This window comes from Pteronotus mesoamericanus, unplaced genomic scaffold (assembly GCF_021234165.1).
Source record: "Pteronotus mesoamericanus isolate MK-2021 breed Mesoamerican mustached bat unplaced genomic scaffold, CSHL_Meso_final contig_221, whole genome shotgun sequence".
In the NCBI taxonomy this organism is placed as follows: domain Eukaryota; kingdom Metazoa; phylum Chordata; class Mammalia; order Chiroptera; family Mormoopidae; genus Pteronotus; species Pteronotus mesoamericanus.
The window spans coordinates 3,560,877-3,585,862 of NW_026555092.1; the positions used below are offsets into that span (position 1 = coordinate 3,560,877).

General features: G+C 47.3%; 2 protein-coding genes across 2 annotated transcripts in view; one reads left to right on the top strand and one right to left on the bottom strand.

The window, feature by feature from the left end:
• RPL11 (ribosomal protein L11) overlaps positions 1–24,986 on the top strand; it is a 189,572-nt gene that overhangs the window by 103,587 nt on the left and 60,999 nt on the right. The window lies entirely within an intron of this gene.
• On the bottom strand, positions 3,897–5,054 carry CNR2 (cannabinoid receptor 2). Its single transcript, XM_054572192.1, has one exon. The coding sequence runs from the start codon at positions 5,052–5,054 to the stop codon at positions 3,897–3,899; it is 1,158 nt and encodes a 385-aa protein (XP_054428167.1).

Genomic DNA, 24,986 nt, shown 5'->3' on the forward strand with positions numbered 1-24,986 from the left:
TCCCAAGCAGCATAGCCAGTCCCCACATATTAGTGAGAGAATTGCAGCATGTCAGAGGTGGAAGGGACTTTGGAAATCCTCTACACAATCCCCTTTCCCACTCTTTACATTTTAGGAAGGAGGAAAATGAGACTCACAGAGGGGATGGAAGTTGCTCAAGATTGTGCAGCTAGATGGGATCAGAAGTCTGACTAGAATCCAGGTCTCCAGAGGTAGAATCTATGCCTCTCAGCATGCTACTTCTCTCTTGTACCCCAGGAGGGATAAGAGCCTGTGTTGACAGAACCAAGCACTTCCTCATCCTAGGAGTGGTTAGGAAATACAATGGCAGTTGCTGAATAAATAGTTATTTTTCTAATCTTCTGTGTTTCTTTCTTTGCAAGATTATGCTGAAATATTGTCCAAAACAATAAGCACAAATGCTTTTAAAAAAACCTGTCTTCACACACTTTCTAGTGATCAGAGTAATGATTTTTGATATTACAGAACTCATGTTGGGGAAGACGTAATGGGACACTGTGACCCTCATTTCTTCTTAACCTTGTGAAAATTAATAAACAGAAACTTCTTTTAAAGTGGAATCAAGAGGCTAGAAGAGAGAACTCTCACTCACATGTCACTCAGTGCGGACTATTAACCCCAATAAGAAGAGACATACCTTGCATCTACAATAGGAGGTGATGCTATTGTACATTACTACCTAAGCACGAGAAAGGAACGATTCCTCCTTGCCCTGTTACAGTTCAGCCAATGAGAAACTGCCATAACTCAGGCAATGAGAAATCACTGTACTTTACACGTTTAGTTTCCTCCAGTGGATTCTTCATTTGCAACAGGCCCTCTGAAGTCTATCAAAGAGCAGCCCTCTCCTTTGTTTCTCTGGACTTGAGCATGGTTTACCACTAGGCCACAGGTCCTGAATTGCAATTCTTTGTTTTTCCTGAATAAACCCATTTTGCTGGAGAAATATCTGGCTGTCTATTTGTTAAAGGTCAACATCCTCGTAACCAAAACGCAAATCTGCAGGAGCAGGCGAGAGGCACTATGAAAGAGTGGACAATTCTGGGAACTGGGGAACCTGGATTTCTGGCACTAGACACTACTTTCTGGGCTTTGCTTGAGCAAGTCTTGTCCACAGTCTGAGCCCATTTCCTTATCTAAACAATGCAGGCAGTTCTCAGTGATATCCAAGGTCCCTTACCCCCTTGCTCTCCTCCTTCATAAACTCAAGTGCTTGACTTAAAGCTGAAATAAGAGACTGTGAAAGGAGAGAGGTAGAAAGTGTGGAAAGGAGAGGGGTAGAAAGTGTGAAAGTGAATTTAATTCAACTATTTGTAAGTTCTATATTTATTAAAGAAATATTAACTGGGTATCAATTTATGCCATGTATTTGGGCATTTCCTTTGGTAAAATGAGAAAAGACCCCACTGATGAATAAAGAAAGGCATGCCCAAATTTAAAGAGCCACAAATTTACCTTTAAAAAATCATGCTCTTTCAAGTAAGTTAAATAGTGTCACCTAGAACTTCATGTTTACCCAGGACATATGAATCCTGCCTTATTTGGAAATAGAGCCTTTGTAGATGTAATTTGTTTAATTAAGATGAGATCATACAGGATTACGGGGTGCACCTTAATCCGATGATTGTTGTCCTTAGAAGAAGATATCAAGAGACAGAGGGGGTGGGGAGGCCATGTGAAGATAAAGGAAGAGATTGGAGTTTTGTCGCCACAAACCGAGGGACACCAGGAGCTGCCCAAAGTTGGAAGAGGCAAGAAAGGATGCCCCTGCTTGAACCTCCGGAGGGAGCATGGCCCTGCCAACACCTTGATTTTGGACTTCTAGTCTTCAGAACTGTGAGAGAATAACCTTCTGTTGTTTTAAGGCACTCCGTTTATGGAAAGTTGTTACAGGAAGCTAATACAGGACATAAAAAGAAGTGCATTGAGAAATAGTGATAATTTGAGGTTGCAGTCTGTAACCCTAAGGTTTAAATTAGAACATTACTTCTAATCAAACTGAATTTGAAGGAGGTTTAGAGGGTAGCAGTCAAGAGGGCAGGCTTTGGAGTCAGACAGAACAGGCATGGAAACCCCAGCTTTGGGTACATACTAGCAGTGTGACCTCAGGCAAGTGATTTTGCCCCTTAGAGGTATCCTCATCTGTAAAAGGAGGATACCAAACCACCTTCGGCAGGTTATTTTATAAAGACCAAGTGAAATACCTCATTTAAAAGTACATAGCCCATGCCCTGACGGGTGTGACTCAGTGAGTTGGGCATCATCCTGCAAAGTGAAAGGTCACTGGTTTGATTCCTGGTCAAGGCACATGCCTGGGTTGCAAGTTCAGTGCTTGGTCAGGGCGCATACGAGAGGCAACCAATCGATGTTTCTTTCTCACATCGATGTTTCTCTCTCTCTCTCTTTCTCCCTCCCTTCCCCTCTCTCTAAGGATAAATAAATAAAATCTTTTTTTAAAAAAACAAGAACTTAGCTCAGGATCTGGCACATAGTAAAGACTGAATAAAAGTTAGCTGGCATTTATGACTAGAGCACCTAGTAGGTCTATCCTACCTAAAGTTGCCTCAATTAATCGCTATCATGTGATCCTGATGATTTCTTTCATGGTACCACCCACATTTATTTATTTATTTATTTATTGGCTCTCTCCCCACCAGAATGGAGAACGTAAACCCCATTAGACATGGGCAGAGTTTTACTTAAGGCTGAACACCCAGGCCCTGGCACAGGCCCTGGCATGTATTTAGGAGATGGGTGAAAGAGTAAATGAATAGTGGACACCTTGTCTTATAAAGCATTATATGAAGTCATATTTATTCAATTTCTTTCCTTTTACTCTGTCTTCGGTCCCAAATAACTGCATTAGAATTCCTTGTAATTTGCCTGCCACCAACAATTTCTCTTGCCTTCTGTTTTAAGCCCTTCCATGATATGTAAAATACAATGTCCTGGGATCTTCAAAAGCTTTGGGGCTATATTCTTGCTGGAGATAAGGGACTGTGGGCTGTCAGCCCTGTCCTCCCCCTCCCCCTACTTGCCCAGTTTCTTGTTCGCCATAGAGGTGTGGAGGAGACAGAAGGACCTGATAGGATAGTGAGGTGAACAATCCAGGGATTTATAAAATCCTTGTGAATACTTTTTTTTTTCTTGGAGTTGGGTTAGACTGGGACACAGCCTGCTTCCAGTGGTGCCACCAAACAGGCCTTCACAGGATCAATAAAATTCTCTAAAGATTCTGTGTCTCAAGAGATCCCAGCCTCCGTATTCCCCAGAGACTTCCCCAGAAGTCACAGTGGCTGTGAGTGGGGATTACCAGTGGTCAAGAAGGGCCATTGCCCTAATAACAAGGCGTCTTTAACCAGAGGGTTGTCAGTTACTTCTGAAAGAGGTGGACCAACACCTATAGTTTTCGACACATCGCAGTTCTTGGTCCTCAGCGAGACATGGTGACCTATAAAGGTCCTTGGTGGAAAAAGGTGACCCAGAACGAAGAAGGCCCCAGCAGTTAAGCAGGAACAAGAGCTGGCCAGCCATCCACACATACCCTGAGATCCCAGGAGAATAAGCCATTCTTCTCAAATTTTCTCCGAGCCCCTCTTTGCTGAGCCTGAAGGCTCCCTCTGGGTCCTGTGATCTCTGGAGAATTCAGGCACTAAGCCATCTTGCCGAGAAGGTTTTCCTGACCTGACATACACTGAGCCTGCCCCAGACGTCTTGCCTCCTGCCCACCTTGCCACTCCTCACAGGACCTAGCTGTCAGCAGACTGTGTGCAGACAGACACGACCAGGCTACTCTGCAGAGGTCAGTGCCGACACTCATCAGCAAAAAAGTTTGTGCCAAGGCCTCTGGGGCTGGTTCCAGTAAGATGAGAGGGTTAAGGCTGCTCTTTCTCTTCCAGGGAGTGAAATGACTTCTGACTTGGCTTGTTTAAAACTCTGAAAGAGGCCACATCAGGCATCATAGAAGATAGACCCTTGGAATCTGGCCACTGGGTGACTTTCACATCAGCCTCTGTCTCTGTGACTGAGGACCTTGGGATCTCTTCTTTTCCTTCAAGCCCACAGCATCTCAGGTGCTTCTTCCAGCGGGTCAAGCAGTGCTGGGCAGAGGCGCGGATCTCCCCACTCCGCAGGGCATAGATGATGGGGTTGACCAGGGAGTTGACAAGGCAAAGCAAGGAGCAAAAGGCAAAGACCTTCTTGACCTGGTCAGTTAGAGTGGTGGCCAAGCTGTAGACCATGAGGGTTAGTACCGGGAACCAGCATATGAAGAGAACAGCCAGCACCACCCCCAGTGTCCTGGCCAGTCTCATATCCAGCCTCATCCGGGCCATTCCCGGCACCTGCCTGTCCTGGTGCTCAGCCAGGCTGGCCACATGCTGATGGGCCTTCCAGAGGACGTGCCCATAGGTGTAGATGATGCCAGAGAAGAGGAAGGCGATGAACAGGAGCCAGCCCAGCAGGTAGTCGTTGGGGATCAGAGGGAAAAGCTCAGAGCAGGGACTGGGACAGCAAGTCCATCCCATGAGGGGCAGGTAGGAGACCAATGCTGAGATGACCCACATGGTGCCCAGGGTCACCAGTGCCCTCCCACGGGTGAGCAGGGCTTTGTATGCAAGTGGGTAGCGCAGACAGAGGTAGCGGTCAATGGCGGTCAGCAACAGGCTGCCTACAGAGGCTGTGAAAGTCATGGTCACACTACCAATCTTCAGCAGAAAGACAGCCTTGGAATCCATGCCATGAAAGACGTGGAAATTTACAAAATTACAGACAAAGACCACGCTGGCCAGGAGATCGGCCCCAGCCAAGCTGCTAATGAATAGATATGAGGGCTTCCTGCGGAGCCGGTGGGAAGACAGGATCAGGTAGAGCACAGCTAGGTTCTCCAGGGCGCTTAGCAGGCCCAGGGCGGTGCACAGCACCGCAATAGCTATCTGTTGCTGATTGCTCAGGATCATGTAATCCTTCATGGGGTTGAAATCCGAGCCATCCTTGGAGCCATTGGCTGCCTGCGTCACTGAGCATGTCTCCATGGAGTGAGTCCTTCAGATTCTGCTGGGCTTGCCAAGAAGTCTTTACTGGAGAAGAATGAGCAGAAGAAATGAGTTTTTTTTCAGTGGGCACAATAATGATCTCCCATGATCACTGACTCTAGCCAAACCCTTTATCTGTGGCGATGGATATGTTAAAATACCAACCTATGTTTTGTTCCTCTCTGTTTTGCTTTTCTCCCTTCTAATGGGGCACTAGGTCAGTACTGGTTGCCTTAGGAGAGCTATGTGGGAGTTCAAGAAGCAGAAGTGGTCTGCAGGCTTTTTGGCCTTTTGTTTTCAAAAAGACTAATCCTAAGACTTCTTTTTGAAAGTAAAGTAAATCTCTAATGGTCAAAAATCAAGAGGAAGTCAAAACCAAGAAATAATGGAATCCAGAGAGATAAGATTAAGGGTGTGTGTGTGTGTGTGTGTGTGTGTGTGTTTTCATTGGTGTTTTAGTTTTTTGTTGGCCAGTTTTGGTAAGTAAGATGCTAAAGTTTAAACAACTATTTAGGGATGGGAGACAAGACTTTGGCTTCACACCAGTAGGGTTGCCAGATAAAATATAGGAGTCCAGATAATCCTGAATGTCAGGTAATGAATCATTTTTTAGTGTAAGTATATCCTAAATACTGAGAAAAATTAAATCACCCAAACGTTATATGGGACATTATTAGATATCATTATTAAAGCAAACTCAAAATTTCTCTAGAGAAATATGCTTTCTATCCAGATCACAGAAGATTTCCACATATGAAGGCCCATGGAATTTAAGCTTACAATGCAAAATGACAAAACATAGAGAAACAGGAACAAGGGTTAGCAGAAATGTCAGACAGTAGAATTACACTTCCAGGAAGTTCATATAATTCTTGGGTATATGTTATCAAAATGTTTAATATTATTAAACAATAAGGAATCAAAAACATGAGTACCTAATGAGTGACTGGGCAGATTGGAAAAAGGATCAAGTATAATTTTAGAAGCGAAAAATAAAGTCATTGAAAAAAGAAACCCTTAAGGACAGGCTAAAGATCACAACAGACTCGTTGAGAAGCATTGGTGTAGAAGGTAGTTCTGAAGAAATTTCTCAGAATGCAGCACAAGGTGACAAAGAGATGGAGAGCATGAAAGAGAGCTTAAGAGAAATGAAGGATTGAAGGAAAAGTTTAAATGTATCTAACTGGAGTTTCAAAAAGGAAGAATAGAACTGGCCGTGGGCATTGGGCTGGCAGTATTCAAAGAGATGATGGGGAGGATTGTCCAGAATTCTCCTGGACATGACTCTTCAGATTCAGCAATCACAGTGAACTCCAAGCAGCATGTTAGAAACAAAGTAATTCTACATTTACAGATATCATAATAAAACTCCAGACCACCGAAGACACAGAGAAAAAAATTAAAAGCAATCATAGAGAAAAGATACATTACATGCAAAGGAACCATAATTAAATTTAGAAGATTTCCCAATAGCAACAACAGTAGCCAGAAGATAAAGGGGAAAAAAAAGCTAAGCTATCACTCAAAATAAAGGAATAGAAATAGAAATAGAATTGTCCACTAACAGGCCTTCGCTGAAGGAATATCTACAGGATATACCATGAAGAGGAGGAAATTCTCCACAGAAGAAAGGACAGAAAGGCAAGAAGAAATTGTGAACAAATAAGTTGATAAATATCTAAGTAAATTTTAAAATGTATAAGGCCATTATAATAATAATTATGACTGATTTGGAGGGTATACAAACAAAGTGGAGCCCTGGCTGGTGTGGCTCAGTGGATTGGGCATCAGTCTGTGGACTGAAAAGTTGCCGCTTGATTCCTGGTCAGGGCACAGGCTGGGTTTCTGGCCGGGTCCCCAGCAGGGGGCATGTGAGAGGCAACCAATGGATGTTTCTCTCACACATCGTTGTTTCTCTCACTCTCCCTCGCTTCCCTCTCTTTAAAAAGAAATAAATAAAATCTTTAAAAAAAAAACACCCCAAAACAAAAAGGAAGTAAATTGTGGATGACGGTAACACAAGCCAAGAGAGATGAACAGAGTTGAGGCTTTATTTAGGAAGTGAATTAAAGGCATTGATCTAAATTTAGGCTTTACAGAATCAGGCATTATCTCTTACCCAGTTTCCTGCAATATCAACTGGGCTCCCTGCTTCTAACCAGACCCATCGTTAGTCCAATTTCAACACACTAGCCAAAGTGATCCTTTAAAAATGCGTCAGATCATACCACTGTCACAACCCTGTATAGGTCCCATTCCATTCAGTGTAAAATCCAAGCTACTTCCAGTGGTCTAGAAGGTTCTATGTGCCCTGGTCCCATTACCTCTCTGACCTTCGGGCTGCCATACTTCCCTTGGTCAACCAACGTTAGCCACGCTGCCTTTCGGACGGATCCAACCTCAGAGCCTCTGCGCCGGCGGCTCCCTCTGCCTGAGCACTCTTCCCCTAGGCATATGCTCAGCTCAGTCTCTTACTTTCTTCAATTTTGGGCTCAAATTTTACCTTTTCGTTCTACCCCTACCGCACAATTTAATACTGAAACTCATCCTGCCCTCCTGTTCTTCTGGTCCCCTTCACTCTATTTTTTCTCTTTTTCATATCACTTATCACTTTCTAACATATAATTTACCCTACATAATGTACCTATCTATTATGTTTAATTGTTCATTACCTGTTTGTTCCCCTAGAATTTAAGTGCCATAAGGTCAATGAGCTGACTCTTTTGCTCACTAATATTAGGGCTTAGAATAGTATCTGGTATACAAAAGCAACTCAATAAATATTTGTGAAACCAAATTGAAATGAAACTGAATTTTGAGTAATTTTAGCATTTCTTCCTCAGAAGTTGACAGATTAAGCAGACAATATACTAATTAATCGGATGTATAAGATTTGAACATTGTCCTGGCTGGTGTGGCTCAGTGGGTTGAACGCTGGCCTGCGAACTGAAAGGTCGCTGGTTTGATTCCCTGTCAGAGCACATACCTGGGTTGCAGGCCAGGTCCCCATTTGCGGTCGCACGAGAGACAACCAATGGATATATCTCTCACACATAGATGTTTCTCTCCCTCTCTTTCTCCTTTCCTCCCCCTTTCTCTAAAATGTAAATAAATAAAATCTTTAAAGAAAACCTCACAACCTTACTTAGTAAAGTTTGAATCTTTTATTTACACTCAAAACAGAATTTATTATAATTTTTTTGGTGCCCATTTAAATTTTGCACCTTATTCTGGCTCGAGTGCCCAGGGAGGGGAAGTTGGGACCAGAAAGATCTGTGGCTTCCTGAACAGTGGCTTCATGGTATGTGTGGTAAGGAGACCTTCACAGCATTTTCAAATCTCCCCTCACAAGGATCTTTGGGGTGTGTTTATGCTCATTGTATAGAGGAAGAAGGCTTAGGAACAAGGAGCTCTGTGGGCTCCCTGTACTCCCTGTCTGTAAAATGGGGATAACCATGGTAACCCACCTTTACAGATGATTCACGAGAATTAAGTGAATAAATATAGAAAACATATTTAGATGAGATCCTGACCCTGGGGACAGCTAGTCTTCATTTGGAACTTGCCCAGGATGGCCTGTGTATTTAAGCGTGGAAACTGGGATTCGGCTTCAGTTCTGTCTATACCCACACTGTCAAGGTGGCTAGTCTGAATTGAGATGTGCTTTAAGTGTAAATATACTCCAGATTTCAAAGAGAGCATGGAAAAAGCAGTGTAAAATATCTCATTCATAATCTTTATATTGATTACAAGTCAAAATGATAATATTTTGGATACATTGAGCTAAATATTTCTTTTGCCTGTTTCTTTTTATTTACTTATTTTTAATGTGGGTACTAGGAAATTTTAAATGACACGGGTCTCATGTTACATCCTCATGGGACAGTGCCATCCCACCTTAATACACTGTGCTGCCACGGGCAGCCAGGCCAGAACAAATTCCTCAGTAACCTCTGCAGACAGCCCCAGCCTGGCTCACCTGGTGCCTCACCATTCCCCAAAGAGCCTCCTTTCGTGCACCTTTGCCCTGGGGTTCCTTTCCCTGGCTCGTCTCCCTTCTTCACCTTCCTTCTGGGCTCGTCTTTGGCCCAGGGAAGACGTCTCTGATCCCTGTCATACAACAAGCTCCCAGCCTTGTTCTGCATATATTGTCACTGGTTCTGCATCAGTTAGTCTTGTCTCCAACCAGATTAATAATTGCACTAACCAACATTTGTATGGAATTTAATTCTACAAAATATATGTTTACAGCCACAATCGAATGCAAGCCATGCAGCTCTGTGACGTAAGAATTATGGTTATTGTTGTCTCGTAACGGAGGCTGAGAGGTGTTAAACTAGTTGGCAGCGGCCACACACATCTTCTGAAGGTCAGGGAATGAGCCTTCGCTGTTGCAGGGTCTTCACAGTCTTGCACAGCGCCTGCTATGCAGTGCGTGCTCAGGAACTGTGTAGTGCATGACACCCATTTGGCGGGAAGGGGCTGTCTCAAATGGTGCAGACCCCAAGTAAGTGTGTAAGGGACAGGGAGCACACTACATAGGCTCAAATCTCAGCTGGGTAGCCTTGTTCAAGATACCTAATGCCTTGTTTTTCTCCATTTCTTACCTGTACAATGGATTTTTGAGAGGATGTAAGTACATTAATATAATACAAAGAAGTGCGTATTATTATTATTAGGAGCATCTTCAAATGGGGATAATTCACCTATTCCATGAGGTTGTTAAGAATGATATGCCTGGTGTATCTTAAGTGCTTGATAAACAGCAGCCTTTATTATAATCTAGGCTCTTTTTTTTTTATTTTAAGAGAACAGAATGCTTTTTTAAAACTAAAAAAAATTTTTTATCCTCACCGAGGACGTTTTTTTCATTGCTTTTAGAGAGAAAGAGAAACATCGACTGGCTGCCTCTTGTATGCATCCTGAGTAGGGATAGAACCCACACCCTGGGTATATGCCCTGACCAGGAATTAAACCTGCAACCTTTTGGTCTATGGGGTGATGCTCCAACCAACTAGGCCACACTGACCAGGGCAAGAGCAGAATGCTTTTTACACTTGATGGAACCCCTATTTATAAATCAGGTAAAATCTGAGTGTGTGTCGCCTCTGTCCTCTCTTGAAGGCAGCCCAGGTTCCTTTGTGGAGCTCTCAGGCTCCAAGAAACAGGTTGAAAACCTTTAATTTATTCCAACTTCATCATTTTACATTGAGAAAACAGTCCAAGAATGGGGGTGAATTAGTGGCAGAGCTGGAACTAGATTCCACAGCCCCTAAGTCACAAGACAAAATTCTTTTGCTGTAAGTGCGGAGATGACCCTACCCTGACAAGCTGACAGGGTGCATTTCCTTGAGACAAATGTTCTTTGCTGAATATTGTCAAGATCACACCTGAGCTGAGAGGGGAAATGCAGTGAGCTGAGTTCTCAGCCCTGGTCACAGATGAGTGACAGATATGTAAGACTTTCTTAGCTCCCACATTTTCACTGTGACACTTCTAGAAGATTCCTCCCTGCACCCCTGCTGCCCCCCTCTGCCCCAACTCTTCTCATATTTCTCTTAGAAAAAGCACCCCCCTCATCAGAGAATGGCTTACTCCATGCAGAGTCCAGGCTAAAAGAAGGAGGCCTGGGGTAGGGGTGGCCGCATTTGTGCCTCGGCCAGGCCTGGGATGGCCGCCCACCTGTGGCTATTGTCCAAATGAGGTCAGGGCACAAAATCCAGGCATTTGGGTGGAGGTCCTAACAAGACAACAGCGGACAACAAGAGAATGCACAGAGCAGCAAGAATCCCAGCGTCCTGTCTGCCTTGCCTCTGGGCAGACAGAACTCCTTTCCAGGTCAGGGCATCTGGCTTCTAGACAGAGTCTTCCTCGGGGCAAAGCCCTGTCTGAATGCCCAGCACAGGGAAAAACTGGGTGTTTGCCGCACTGCACGGCTGCTCTTGTTCCGCCTCTGCCTTGCCATATGACTTTGGGTAAGTCCCTTCAACTTTCTCAGTCCCTTTTCTCATTTGTAAATGACAATGACAATACCCATCCCATTCCTCCACCAGGGCTTTGTAACGCAGCCCACAGGTAGGCTGCAATGGGATAGCAGTCCTTTCAAAGTGTTATGGAGCACTATTTCTGTGCATTTGTTAGTTGGAAAGGGTTTTTTTGTTTTTGTTTTTTGGGTGTTTTTTTTTTTAATCAGTGTATCATGAAGAGCCACTGAGGCATACAAGAACATTTTGTGACCTGACACCATACAAATGTAAGATTCAAAGAGAATCAACCAGCCAAGTGCTTTGCCCACCTAAGAAAAAGGCCAAAGCCCCACACGACACTCTTCCTGCAGAGAAGGTGTCCACGCTGCCATGGGTGTTCGGGGCTGTCTCCTGGAGACCTGACTCAGGCTGAGTGTCTGGGAAGGGAACTTGGAGGGAGGGCTGTGGAGACCGCTCAGGAAAGGTGCACTGGGGGTTTTTCTGACCTGAAGTGAAAGTGTGAAGTAAGGCAATGCCACACTCACAGATGGCCCTGCCATTACTACTATGTTTAAAGCCTGAAGGCACCAGGGACGTGTTAGGTGAGAAGGAGCATGCCACTTCCCTTGTGGCCACCACACCTACAATAGGAAGCTGAGGGTGAAGGTCAAGGGCCATTATTTTTATCTCTGACTGTGAATGCGAAGGCATGTTTTCAGTCCCTGCTCTGCTACAGAGTGGCTTTGGGCGGGTTCCTTCTCTTTTCTGGGTCTTTCTTTTCTCCTGTTTAAAGCAGGTGAATTGGCTGAGTGATTTCTTAGGTCTCCTCCAGGCAAGTCACTGTGTTGGGTCCCAATAGCGCAAGCTTTGCAACCAGACCTCTCTGGACTCAAACCAGGTCTGTACCTTATGGGAAGTGTGACGTTGGGCACGTTACCTCACCTCCATTTCACTCATCTGCAAACCTGGAGAAATGCTACCCATATCATGCTGTTGTGCAGATTAAGTGCTACATGTTTACTAAATTCGTGGCTCTGTGCTTGGCTCACAGTACATGTCTAATGAAAGGCGGGAACTCCTCAATAGTTAGTTTATAGGATTCTTACAGGATTCTGTGCTTGAGTCTTCCCTGTCCTTTGTCTGAGAGCTCAGACAGATGGAAAGATCTCTGCTCATCCTCAGTGGACATTTAACCTCCATGAAGGCTGAACTATCTCATTTTAAAAAACCTGTTTGCCCTGGCTGGTGTGGCTCAGTGGATTGAGCCCTGACCTGTGAACTGAAATGTCGCCGGTTCTATTCCCAGTCAGGGCACATACCTGAGCTGTGGGCTAGGTCCCCAGTTGGGAGCATGTGAGAAGCAACTGCACACTAATGTTTCTCACCCTCTCTTTCTGCCTCCCTGCCTCTCTCTTTAAAAATAAATAAATAAATAAATATCTAAAAAAATTTTTAAAACCTGTTTGAAGTGCATGAACAGTCCATCAGTAATAGACCAAGGTGACCCTCTTGACCTGCTTCCTAGAAAGCTGGGCTCTTGGCACTCTGTCCAGCCATGAGAAGGGTGTCATGGGGACTTTATTCTACATTTCTTTTCCTAGTTCCCTTCTGTTCCTGGTAGTCCTTGGTTGCAGTTGCAAGGAAGTTTTCTGGAGTTTGGAACTGTAGGCTATGTTCCTTTGCCTAAATCTTACCTATTTATTTCCAGGGCCTATGTGAAAATCTACCTCCTCTAGGAAGCATTAGCTGGTTTCTTCTTATCTCTCCAGGTGGATGAAACTTATTGAGTCGTAGTGCATGGATCAATGTCTACCTTCTATTATTTATGCCCATTTCTCATCTTGCTTCCTGGACTGCGAGTTTTTAATTTTGAGGGTAGCATCTGGGTCAGGCAGTGGACACATCTTTGTATGCTACTGCCTTTCACACCAAGAATAGCCCACATGAGATTCTTGGTGGAGATCTTTTCATGAGGGGCCTGAGCTAAGCAAAGCAAACCTTCTGGAAATGCAACTCAGCCCAGAAAAGTGAGGCAGTTAGATGGCCCCTGGGCCACCACTCCTCACTCCCAAGTCCAGGGCAGACATTGCTCATCGGTCCCAGTCTTCACTCACACTAAGCTTTACCATGAGCTTCTGCCAAGATTGCTCCTGACCCAGACAACCAGACTTGCAGAAAAAGACGGGGACCACAGGCAGCACATCTAAGGCATGAAGTAGGAGGTTGGCACTGTCCAAGATCTTTGACCTTGTAAACAGGCCACCAGGATAGTCCTTCTTGAAACAGATTTGGCAGGGAAGGTAGGACAGCACCTAGGGAAAGGAACTCGAAATCTCTCTGTCGACATAAATCGCAGGAGAAGTTTATTGATGTCGGCAAAATAAGGGAAGAGATGCAAAGGGCTGCCAAAGGGATTTTTTCCAAACTGATTTCTTTAATGCACCCTGGGATTTCCAGCACTTGAGCATGGGACCTGGCACAAAGCAGGCACTTAAATATTTTAAAATTGACGTACAGAGCCCTGACTAGTGCAGCTCAGTGGATTGAGTGCCGGCCTGTGAACTGAAAGGTCGCTGCTCTGTCAGAGCACATGCTTGGGTTGTGGGCCAGGTCCCCAGTTGGGGGCGTGTGAGAGGCAACCAATTGATGTTTCACACATTGATGTTTCTCTCCCTTTCTTTCTCCCTCCCTCCCTATCTCTCTAAAAATAAATAAATAAAATCTTTAAAAATAGATAAATAAAATGGACTTATTGAATGAACGAACAAATATCTATTAGGAAAAAAGGAAGCTTCTTCAGACAGACTTCTGTGTTTCCTTTTTCCTCAGCTGCCAGGAAGCTCAGAGCTAAATGCTATGTAGGCCTGCAGGCCTGGGTCAGTTAAGGCTGATTCTTTTATTGTTCCTTTTAGTCGTTTCTGAAATAAAATGCTTTGCTTTTATTTCAACTCCCTAATTTATGATATAGGCCACCTCCAGTCCTTTTAGGAAAGAATTAGTAATTTACAGAATTGGGGCAAAAGATTATCACTAAAGTCTCCTCTAGCCCTGGCTGGAGTGGCTCAGTGGATTGAGCGCCAGCCTGCCAACCAAAGAGTCACCAGTTCAATTCCCAGTCAGGGCACATGCTTGGGTTGTGGGCCAGGTCCGCAATAAGGGGCACAGAAGAGGCAACCACACATGGATGTTTCTCTCCGTCTCTTTCTCCTTCCCTTCCTCTCTCTAAAAATAAATAAATAAAATCTTTAAAAAATGTTTTAAAAACTCTGTAATTCCTCTCTTAAAATGTCTATTGGTTGTCACTGAAACCCAGTCCCCATGAGTCTGCCCTGTGGGTCTGAAGGATTCCATCCCAAGCCTGCTTCCCACTCACCATTCATCACCCCCACCCAGAGGTTTGTAGGGTCACCACCTGATGTCTGGACTTACATTTTCCCTGGACCTTCCATCCTCATCTGTCTGCATCATCTCCAGCCTCCCTCCTAGGAGGAATGGGGCCACCTGGTGTCTGAGGCCTCTTTCCACTGTAGGAAGGTGAAGCACCAAGGCTTAGGAATGAAACGCTGTTGGGTTCAAATCCCAGCCCTGCCACTGGTGGGCTGTGTGACCTTGGGGCAAGTTGCTTAAACTCTCTGAGCCTCAGTTGCTTCATCTATAACTAGGGAAGCTAACCTTGCATTCTTGATGTGCCCCTTAAATAATTGTTTAAAACAAACTAAGCAGTAGCTTGGCTGCCTGATTGGACTGTAGAACGTGTGTGTGATGTGTGAGAAGAAAAGGGTCCCCAGTTGGGAGGCAGGTACTCAGGGTATGAGCCCTGGCTCTGGCACCAGCTGGTTCTATGTGGAGAAGTTGCTTACTCTCCCCGCCCCTCATTGCCACATAGAAAGAAGATTGGACGGTAACGATGATGGGCACTTGGCGTCGTACTCGCACGTTATCTCAGTTAAGCCTCCAGGCAACCCTGTGAGGTTGGTATTATTACTTTCCATCTTTTATAGATGAGGAAACTGGAGTCCAGAGATGTGAAGAAACCTGCTGGGGGCACCGGGAGCCTGTGCCCTTGGCCATTCCTCTTGAAGACCAGGCCCGCATCCTCTCGCTCCTCCGCTGGCTCTCCCACCCCCACGCAAATACTTAGTACACAATCTGACTGATATGAAATCTGCCCACAGGGCAGTTTTGTCAAATGTATCTTCCTCTTTTCAATTACCGCATACTCCTTCCAACTTCCCTTTTAAAGAATGTACTAACAATGCCCACATTTTTTTCGCGTTGGACAGTTTGCACAGTGGAGGAAGGCACCTGGCTGCTAGCTGAGACAAGTCAGTGTCCTCTGAGCAAACAGATTCAGAGAGGGCAGGTCGCTTGCCCCAAATTCCACAGCAAGTGGCAGGACTTGAGCCCTTGCGCTATGACGGAGCCAGGTTGCTATAGAGCCAGGATCTGTTTCATGACCCAGCATAGAGGAAGGTGCCCTGAAAATGGACAAAATCTTTTGTCTTTAGTCCCAGGGGTAAATCGCATTTCTTTGCTCTCTCCTTCTGGCCTTTTCCGTCTTCTGATCAGTTTCACTCACCAATGCCTCCATGACTACCATTAGCTGGCGGAAGGTTTAGACCTGCCCCCCAACCTGGTGGAGCCCTGACCTCCTCACCCCCAAGGATATTTACCATTCAGGCCGGCTGGCTTGGGAGTCAGACAGACCTGAGTTCCAGTCTCGGCTCAGCCAAATGTTATCTTTGTGTCCTCGGATAAAGTATTTCGCTTCTTTTTCTCAGTTTCCTCATCTGTAAAATGGGAATAACAAACAGTAACTGTCTCATCCGTGGAATGAAGCACAAGGATTAACAGAATAGCGTCATGGTTAATGCAGTACCTGGCACACAATAAGCCCGCCATTGATGGCAGATTTTCTGTACATGCCACATAGAATATGTACACACGTTATACTTTTCTCCTCATTTTCCGAGCTTCCCTGCTAGTTGGCAATGAATGATGATGACAACGTCATCTCTGTAGTGTTTTGGGCTGGTGGAGGGGGAAATCAAGGCAGGAGGTGAGAGGCAGGAGGGAGGAGCATGTTGCAGACCAGAGGGAGGGGATCCTGTTTCCATTTGGGATTTCAGAGCCGTGTGACCAGGAGGCTATGCATGTGCTGGGGAGCCTGGTGAGTCACCACCGCCAGGCTGCAGAGGTCAGTACCCGTCTTTCAGTCTGCACCAGGACCAGAGCCTCAGACCAAGGAGACAGGGGTCTGGATTACAGTTCCAGTTTTGGATGGAACTGGCGGCTGGGTAATCTCAAACAAAACAGCATCAGGACGGGGTTTTTTGTGAGACCTCAGAGGGTCCTTCCAACCTAGAAGTTGTGCAATTAACCACCCACACAAGTTGGGGGCAGGAGTATTGTCAGGCTGCATAAGAACTGGTGTGAGAAAACCAGCTCAGGAAACGCTAAGTAGCAGTTCTCAAACTTTGTGTTCTCAGCATTTCTTTACGATCTGAAATAAAAAATTGCCCAGACCCTAAAGAACTTTTGTTGGTGGAGGTTACATCCATCAGTTATTACCGTATTAGAAAATAAAACTCACAACTTAAAAAATATCTTTAATAAACCTAACACATGTTAATAGAAACAACATATTTTTAGCAAAAACAACTTTTTGGGGCAATGTCTTAATTATCTGGCAGCTGGATTCTCACCTGTTGCTGCACTCCACATGTTGCGACATGTGGTTAAGGATAGGAAGAAAATGAATTTCTTACTGTCCCCTGGTGTATCCTTTGTGGCAAGCACTCTAAGAGGTTTTTTACCTGCATTTTCTCCAAACTGCCCTTTGCAGGTAAATTGTCTTGTTTCCACTGTCTTGCAAATGAGGAGGGTGAGACTTGGGTGGAAGGACTTGCCCAGCATCCCAAGGCTTGTAGGTCAAAGAGTCAGAACTTAAACCAAGGTTTCCATGACACCTGGTGCTAGACGCTACCCAAGGAAGACGGAGGGGCACGGGGATCTTTAACCCTCTGGACCGCAGTCTCTTCCCTGGTCTCTGCTTGCCATCCTTCCCTCCTTGGCCCCGTTTTCCAACCAAGGCCTCCAGCACCACTCTTGGCCACTGGGACTCTGGAAAGTCCACTCTAAGAGAGCCTTGTCGTCCACTGCTGCGTTCCCAGCACCCAGAACACTGCCTGTGCATGGCAGCTGCTCCATCCTTTGTGGGATGAATTGGCTAAAAGAGTTCCCCCTGATGCTTGTGAAAATCCTCAAGGACAGTTACACTCTTCAAGATTTACAAAGAGGACACAACTGATCTTATTTATAGGTAGCCCAGTGGAATATAGAGGAGCAAGGAGGACATGGCTGGCTTAACATTTATTGATTTCAAAAGGGCCTCTCAAAGGATCTGTGGCATGAGGACTTAGGAACAGATTTTTAGAGCCAAACGTGCCCCTCAGGAAATGCAGGGAAGAGGGGTCCTGGGGGAAAGGCGCTGAATGAATAATGATGGCTTGCTGCGACCCTAGCTCAGAGCTTCTCGCACATGAACACAGTGACCCTCACAATCAGCTGGGGGAGGGGGGCGGTGCTCTCATCATGGCCTCTGTTTCACAGACAAGGAGACAGGAGCGCTCAGAGATGAAGTGACTTGCTCAAGGTCAGACAAAGGGCTAGAGCCCATTGGACCCCAACCCAGGCCATAAACATCACGCTTCCTGCTCCTGGTCGCTCGGCTGGCTCCTGTGACCTTCTCCTGGGGACCTCTCTCCCTTCCCGGGAACCTCTTGAAATACTCTAAGTAGCACAAATTTCCTTGTTTCCTGCTTCACCAGATTCCAGTGTTCAGGGGCTTAAGATGGGCATGTTTACACACTGGCTGAAGGCACCTGACTTATTTCTGCCCTAAGGGTGCTCCGTCCCTTGAGATTCAGAGCACATCATGTTGATTCTCTGCCCTTTATTTTTACCTTTGTAAAAGGAACAAAAAGGCGTATTCCTTCCTTACAAAAAAGTAAAAATAAAACCTGGTACAGAACATTTTGGAAACTCAGTCACAGGAAAGTATAAATGACTGGTAAGAGTGTCCGGACCTCCCTCGCCCCGGGGGTAGCTTGCTGCTGTTGAAAACTTGGTCAGCATCTGTGGGGAAACGTGCGTGCGCGTGTGAGGTTGGGGAGTGGTTGGGTTGGGGGAACATTGTTAAAGTTACACCTGGAAGTGGTAGGCTCCTCTCGTGTCCATGGCGTGTTCTCTGTAGGACAAGCAAGGCATTATAGCCAGCGGGGACGCAGCGGCCTTCGAATGATGACAAGGGCTTTTCATGGTGACTTCTCAATACAGCAGAGAGTAGGAAAGCGTTCATTCAGGGGGGATATTCTGAATGACCCGTGGTTTTCCTCCAGGCTGCTCTACCTCTGCTTGGCTTGGCCAGGTCCCTGCTCTAACTTTGATTCTGATTGTTTCTGGGGTTGCAGCAGTGGTGGGGGGAGGGGAGGCGGGCGCGGAATTGCACTGACTCCCTGAGAAGGGGCGGAATGATGGGGTGAGGATGACGTGAAGAGCCCTGGAGACTCAGCTCTTGAAACACACTGCTGATCGTGACAGTAATAGCAAGTAAATTTGAATGAGTGCTCACCACACAGTGCACCCAACACCATCTGCGCCCTTTACACATTAAGTCATATACTGTTCACAACGAGCCAACAAGGGGCCTCCTGTCATTTCCATTTTATAATGGAGGAGACGGTCACCAGTGCAGAGGCTGACTCATAAGGCTCCAGGCCTCTAGGGTCTGTGAGTGGTGACAAAGTGGCTGCAGGGTCCCAGAGACAGCTGGACAGAGGCTGAGGATAAACCTGCTGTGGGCACTCAGCCGTGGAGAGATGAGGAGAGGCAGAGAGGGGCTGATGCCCAGGGAGCTGAAACTCATGGCCGCTCCGTCTGCCAGTCTGCAGTAGAATGAATTCATGTGTATTTGTGGATCTGTTTGGCTTTTGGGCGCTAGGGCCGTGAAGAAGGAAGCGCCTTACCCTCTCTGGCCTGGGATTTGTTATCGGCCCCTGTAGAGGCAGTGGCGGTCCCACCCAACTGGCAAGGGGGCTGGATTTCTGTCTGCTGCTTCAGTGAAGAGAGGCGGCTAACAGGGACGGATAAGAGGGAAACACAGAACACGTTTAAGAGGCAGCCCTAAGCCACAGTTGTGAGCTCTGACTCTGACCGTTATTAAATCTGTGATCTCTTGGGCAAATGACTCATCTCTCTGAGCCTCAGCATTCTCATCTATGAAATGGGAATAGTACCTCTACCCAGGCCTCTGTTGCAAGGAGTAAATGGGGTGGGTAGCAGAGTTTGTTTTGCTTCTTGTCTTTAATCATTGGTTCATTAAGGGTATAAGTTACACAAGATTAAATAAGGTCATATGTCAGCCAAAGCCACTCTAGGGGCCAAATGTTAAACAGCCAGGTCGGGAGCCGTGAGATCATTATTGGTTTGATCACCAGTAGCTGCTGCTTTTGTGGATTTATTGGTTTGTTCTTCCTCCTTCCCAGATGGGGGTCTTGTTTTCACCTCCATGCCCTCAGGACCCACCACCTCAACTTTCGCACACAGGCGGTTTTCAGCAGGTGGAGTTTAATGGGTTACTAACCTTGAGTGGGCGTGCAATAGCTCACCACAATACAAAAGTTTTTAATATGTATATTTCCCCCCTTTACATAAATATGTATTTTTTGTTTCACCCAGCCTTCTTGCCCCTCCCTATAGGCAACCGTCAGTATGTGCTCTATATCTGTGGATCTGTTTCTCTTTTGTTTCATGTTTTTAGATTCCACATATGAGTGAAATCCTCCAGTATTCACTTTTTTCCGTCGGACTTGTTTCACTTAGAATAATACCCGAACTGCTGTTTTGGTTCTTCTATTTATCCCAAGGAATTCTCACACTGGGAAAAATATATTTTAAGTAGTAAAACAATTATTCACCAATTAAAAAAATGGAGCCCTGGCTGGTGCGGCTCAGTGGATTGAGTGCCAGCGTGGGAACCGAGAGGTTGCCGGTTCATTTTCCTGTCAGGGCTCGTGCCTTGGCTGCGGGCCAGGTCGCCAGATGGGTGAGTGCAAGGGACAACCGATTGATGTTCCTCTTCCTCTCCTTCTCCCTCCCTTACCCTGTCTCCAAAAATAAATAAATAAAATCTTAAAAAAAAAAAAAGGAAACAGGCACCATGATCCTCTCTCATGATGTGAACCTCCTGGAACACCTCTCTCCCTGTTGGGAAAAGCTGACGATGATGTGGAAAGACACACACGAGTTTGACTCTTGTCTCTGCCATTTACCTGCCGTGCCCGAACCTTGGCAGCCTCCTCTGTTAAGTGAGTATTAATTACTAAGATGGGCCTCGTGCGAGGACTGGAGAAGCATCTGGTTCCCCCTTGGTTCTCAGCAGACCCCCATCCCTGCTTCCAGCTTCTTCAGAGTCCCCGGGACCCAAACAGGTCCACGAAATACACAGAAGACGGACTCATTGAATTCTGGCAGAGGCAGTGCCATGAACGCAGCTGTTGTTCTCAAAGAGGAACTGCAGGGTGGCTCCAACCCCCAGGGAGAGGCAGGTGGGGGGCTTTGGTGGGAGGGCTGCCTCGAACTTGCTTTGTGAGCAGAAGATCGGGGGCCTCCCCTGTAAGGGTGGGAGTTGGCTGGGGAGGAGAGAAATAGTAGAACCTACAGGACACCCAACCCAACATACTCCTGTCCCAGCGTCTCGCCACCAGACTCCCTGTTTGGATGGGATCCCAGCAGCTTTCCCTCCTATGCCCAGGGCCTCCTCCCCATCTGGCCTACCCCATCGATCTGCCCTTGTCTGCCATTTTCTTTCCTTGGCCTTTGGGGTCTCCTTTCCTGTGGCATGGGGCTGGGGGCAGGACCCATCTCATGCTCTGTGGATGATGCTTCCTTTCCCCAGGAGGTGGAGGGGAGAGGGGGTGGTTTTACCCTTTCCTGAGCTTGGCTGGAAGAGGACTGACCATTTCTCAAGCCTGTGTGGCACCTGAGCACTTTCAAGGCACTTTCCCTACCTGTTCTCCTAGTCAATTCTTACCACAGAGCATGGTTCTGGGCTCAGGCTCCCCCGGGTCTGAGTCCTGGCTTTGCGGTATACCACCAGCTATGCAAACTTTCGCAGGTGTGTAAGCCTGTGTGAGCTTCAGTTTCTCACCCCTCAAATGGGGGCAGTGATAGCATCTCCCTCGTAGGCTGTTGTGAGGATTGAACGAAGTAATTCTCAGCACTAGCAGAGCTCTAGTGCATAGTGAATGTTCCATAAATGTTAACTCATGAAAATAAAGAAGCACCCCTTTGAGGCAGGTTGGTAATGCTGTTTATAGCTTCATTTTTTAGAGTTGGAGAAACTGAGTTTAGAAAGGAGATGCAACTCACCCGCGGTTCCCTACCTAATTGGTGAGGGGACTTAGGTCTTCCACAGGGCTTGGGGTAGAGAGCACAAGCTTTGGAGCCCGCAGAGCTGGGCTCAACACTAGCTTCACTATTCCTCGGTCATGTGACCTCAAGCAAATCACTACTGCCTGTGGGCCTTGGTTTTCCTTCTCTGTAAGGTAGGGCTGTGTTTCCCTTCAACGAGCACCCTTTGTATCTCCCAGCTCAGGGACTTTTTGCGGGGGTGGGAGTAGAAAGCAGAAGCTATCTGAAGACGGCCTTTCTTCCTGCCCTTTGTGAAAAACTGAGGGCCTTTCTTCCTGCCCTTTGTGAAAACCTGAGCTCAGCGCGAAGGTGAAGCCAGGCGGGAGGAGAGAGGAGAGCGTGCATCTGCAATCCAAAGCTGGGGGGAGAGGAGAGATGGCCCAGAGGGGGAAGGGGCCAGAGTGTTGGGGACCTGGGCCCTGTTCCTTGGAAGGGCTGTGGGGAGATGGCAGAAGATGACAGAGATTCCTCTGGGGAAGCTGCCCGGGTGGCACACCTTGGAGGTTGAACCTAAGACACAGTGAATTTGAGTCTTGATGAAGAATCTGGACTCCAGGCATGCAAGGAAGTAGATAGGGTTGGACTTCAGGGGACCAAGCCCCTTGGGACAAGGAGCATCCATCCTAGCAGATGCCAGGGTGCCACAAAGACCAGGGGGCCTCGCTCATGCTACGCTCTGTTTGTGACCCTCAGAGTCAATGTCCCGCGCTGGACGGTGCGGAGCGGGGTGAGGGAAGCTCAGTGCGCACTGAGATTTAGTTACCGACCGGCCCAGTAGGATGAGGGCGCAGAGCTCTCCTGAATGTGCTGTCATGAGAATGAATAAAAGAACATTTTGTGCACATCTGAGAGCAGGCATTAAGATTAGCAGGTGCAACAAGATGAGGAGGGAAGAGAAGAGACTGGCACCAGAGGGCTCTGCTCCACCGAGCTGAGCTGCCAGTTTGCGCGCCTTAACCACTTAATATTCTTAACCAGCCGAAGGGTGAAAGACGAGCTTCCTTGGTAGAAATCGATGCTGGGGCCCAGGGCAGGTGAGGGGGCCACCTCCGGAGGGGTGGGCTGCAAAGTGGTTACAGAGCTGAGGCCAGCGTCATTGGGGTGCCAGCTCCCAGGGTCTCCCCAGCCCATCCCCTGACTCAGTCCTGGGGCTCCAGGCATCTACAAGTTAAGCATTTGAGGGAAAACCAGCCATGGCTTCATTTATTCTCATTTCTCATCCGCAGCAAGGACAGATGGGGTGATAACTCCTGGTCATCACCTTCTGTCTTGACCACTACGGTCATCCCGAGCCCAGCGCGGGTCCCCATCCCGGCGCCCGCATCACTGAGTCAGCCCTCGCCACAAGCCTCATAGTGTGGGTCTGGGCAGAATTGCTCAGAAGAGGAAGCTGAGGGGCAGAGCGGCGAAGTGGGTCACCTGAGGCTATGGAGTTACAGAGGCAGCGCTAGGGTTCCCACCCGGCCGCTGGCCCCAGGGTGCACCCATGAGCACCGCTGTGCCACTTAGGGGAGCCCCATGAAGCCAACCCCTGGTCTCCTGGGTCCAGGGCACACTAGACTACGCTGCAGTCCTGAGCTGCCCCGATTGGGAGTGCAAGTCTTTCTGTGCCTCAGTTTCTCCATTTGTACAATGAGGACACTTGGACTCACCAGATGATCTCTAAGTCTTCTGGCCTCTTCTTTTGGGGTTCTTTCCTGGCCCACCATCTGTTATTCAAGCCTGCGCCTTGTAAGGCAGAAGTGTCTGGTGGTTGAAGAGTGGGCCACGGAGCCGGAGTGCCTCGGCTCAAGCCCAGCACTGTCACTCAATGCCTGTGTGACTTTAGGTAAAGTGCTTAGCACCCTTCTGAAAAGTAGGGAATAATAACAGCGCTTACATGTGCGGTTGTTGTGAGGATTCAATAAATTAAACTATGAAAAGCCCCAGAGCGGTGCCTAGCACACAGTAAGGCCATCTGTGTGCTGGTGATTATCACCTCTGTCCTGACCTTGGTGGACAGGATTCTTGTCATGTCCAACAGCGAGGACCACACCAGCCCTAAGCCTTCCTGTGACTGGTCCTTAAAAACCCCAGGAGTCCTGCATGACATCAGTCCCTCATCCCAGGCAGACCCACCCAGCTTCTTACATCCCAGGGGGAGGGGAAGGGGTATCAACACAGGTTTTCTGGAATGAAAAAGAAGCCCAAGATAAAAGAACAAAAAAGCTACTCACAGATTTTGTGGCTGAGCGCCCCGACCCTGCTGGGAGTTGAGGAGTCCTGGTGATTTTGTGTCTAAGACGTGGCCCTGGGTCCCAATCACAGCTGGTAGCTACCGCCCCCAATCCAGCTTTCTCTTGCTTTTGCTCTCTCTCACATCACAGATGAGTGAGTGTGGGGAGGCCTGGTCTTCCGTCCCTGTCACCACTTCCCCTCTGGGTCCTCCTGGCCACAAGTTTCTTGCCCCTGGCAGTTGAGCTGTTTCTCATGAGGAACTCTGAGGGTGGCGCTTGGGTAGAGGCGCGGGAGTCCAGGGACTTGGGTTCTAATCCACTCTAGCTGTAATGCCCTTGAGCAATTCACTTAAGTTGCCTAAATCTTAGGTTGTTCATGTGTAAAATGGGTATGATGCACCAGCCTTACACAAATCACCTGAAGGGACATCCCGTCCCAGTGCCTCTTCCCCACCAGACCAGAGCTTCGAAATCCAGGTGGCTGCAGGTGCCAGGCAGATAACATGAATGGGAGAAGGGTGCTGGCAGAGGATGCTGGGGGGGGGGGACTTTGGGGAATGGGGGAACCCATGACCCAGCCAAAGTAATACAGAGATCTGATCTGGCCACTGGGGAGAAGCAGGGAGGGGCCGCAAGAGGAGCTTGCCAAGGTGATGGTAAACAGTCTAGGGTGGGGTAGCTGAGAAGCTGAAGGCCTCCAGAGTGCGTGGAAATGAAAAGAAGGCTGGCTCCCTGGCTCGCTGGCTCTCAGGCTTCCTCAGGCTGTCTTCCTGGAGGACGCTTGGATGATCGTGCTGCAGCCGCCTGCGTTTCCCAACGGACCATGGGTGGCGTTTGGGATGGGAAGGAACTCCAGGCGTGGTCTAGGATCGGGCTGGCCTGGCAGAGGGTGGCAGGGTTGTTCTTCGCTGGGTGTTCTAGAGGGGACAGTCTCTGAGGCAGAAGCCTGCCATTCTTCCAAAATTGTGTAGTTTTTGTATCTCATGTTGTTTTAGTTTGTAAACTAGCCTTATAGAAATGAGATATTTAAAACCAACGGGGGATGCTAGAGAACTCATATGCTAAAGAGTTTAACCGTAAGTGACTAGTGCACGTGGAAAGCTGTTATTCCCAAACTGTGAAGCTTTTGAATGGACTCCTTCCCTTTATCATGGAAACTTCGCCTCTGGAATTTTGCCTGGCAGTTGGAGAGGTCCGCAGGACCCCACTTGCTGTTCGGTAACCCCAGGGCGCTGGATCTCTCAGCTTTAGCCAAGCCTTGCCATGGGAATGGAGTG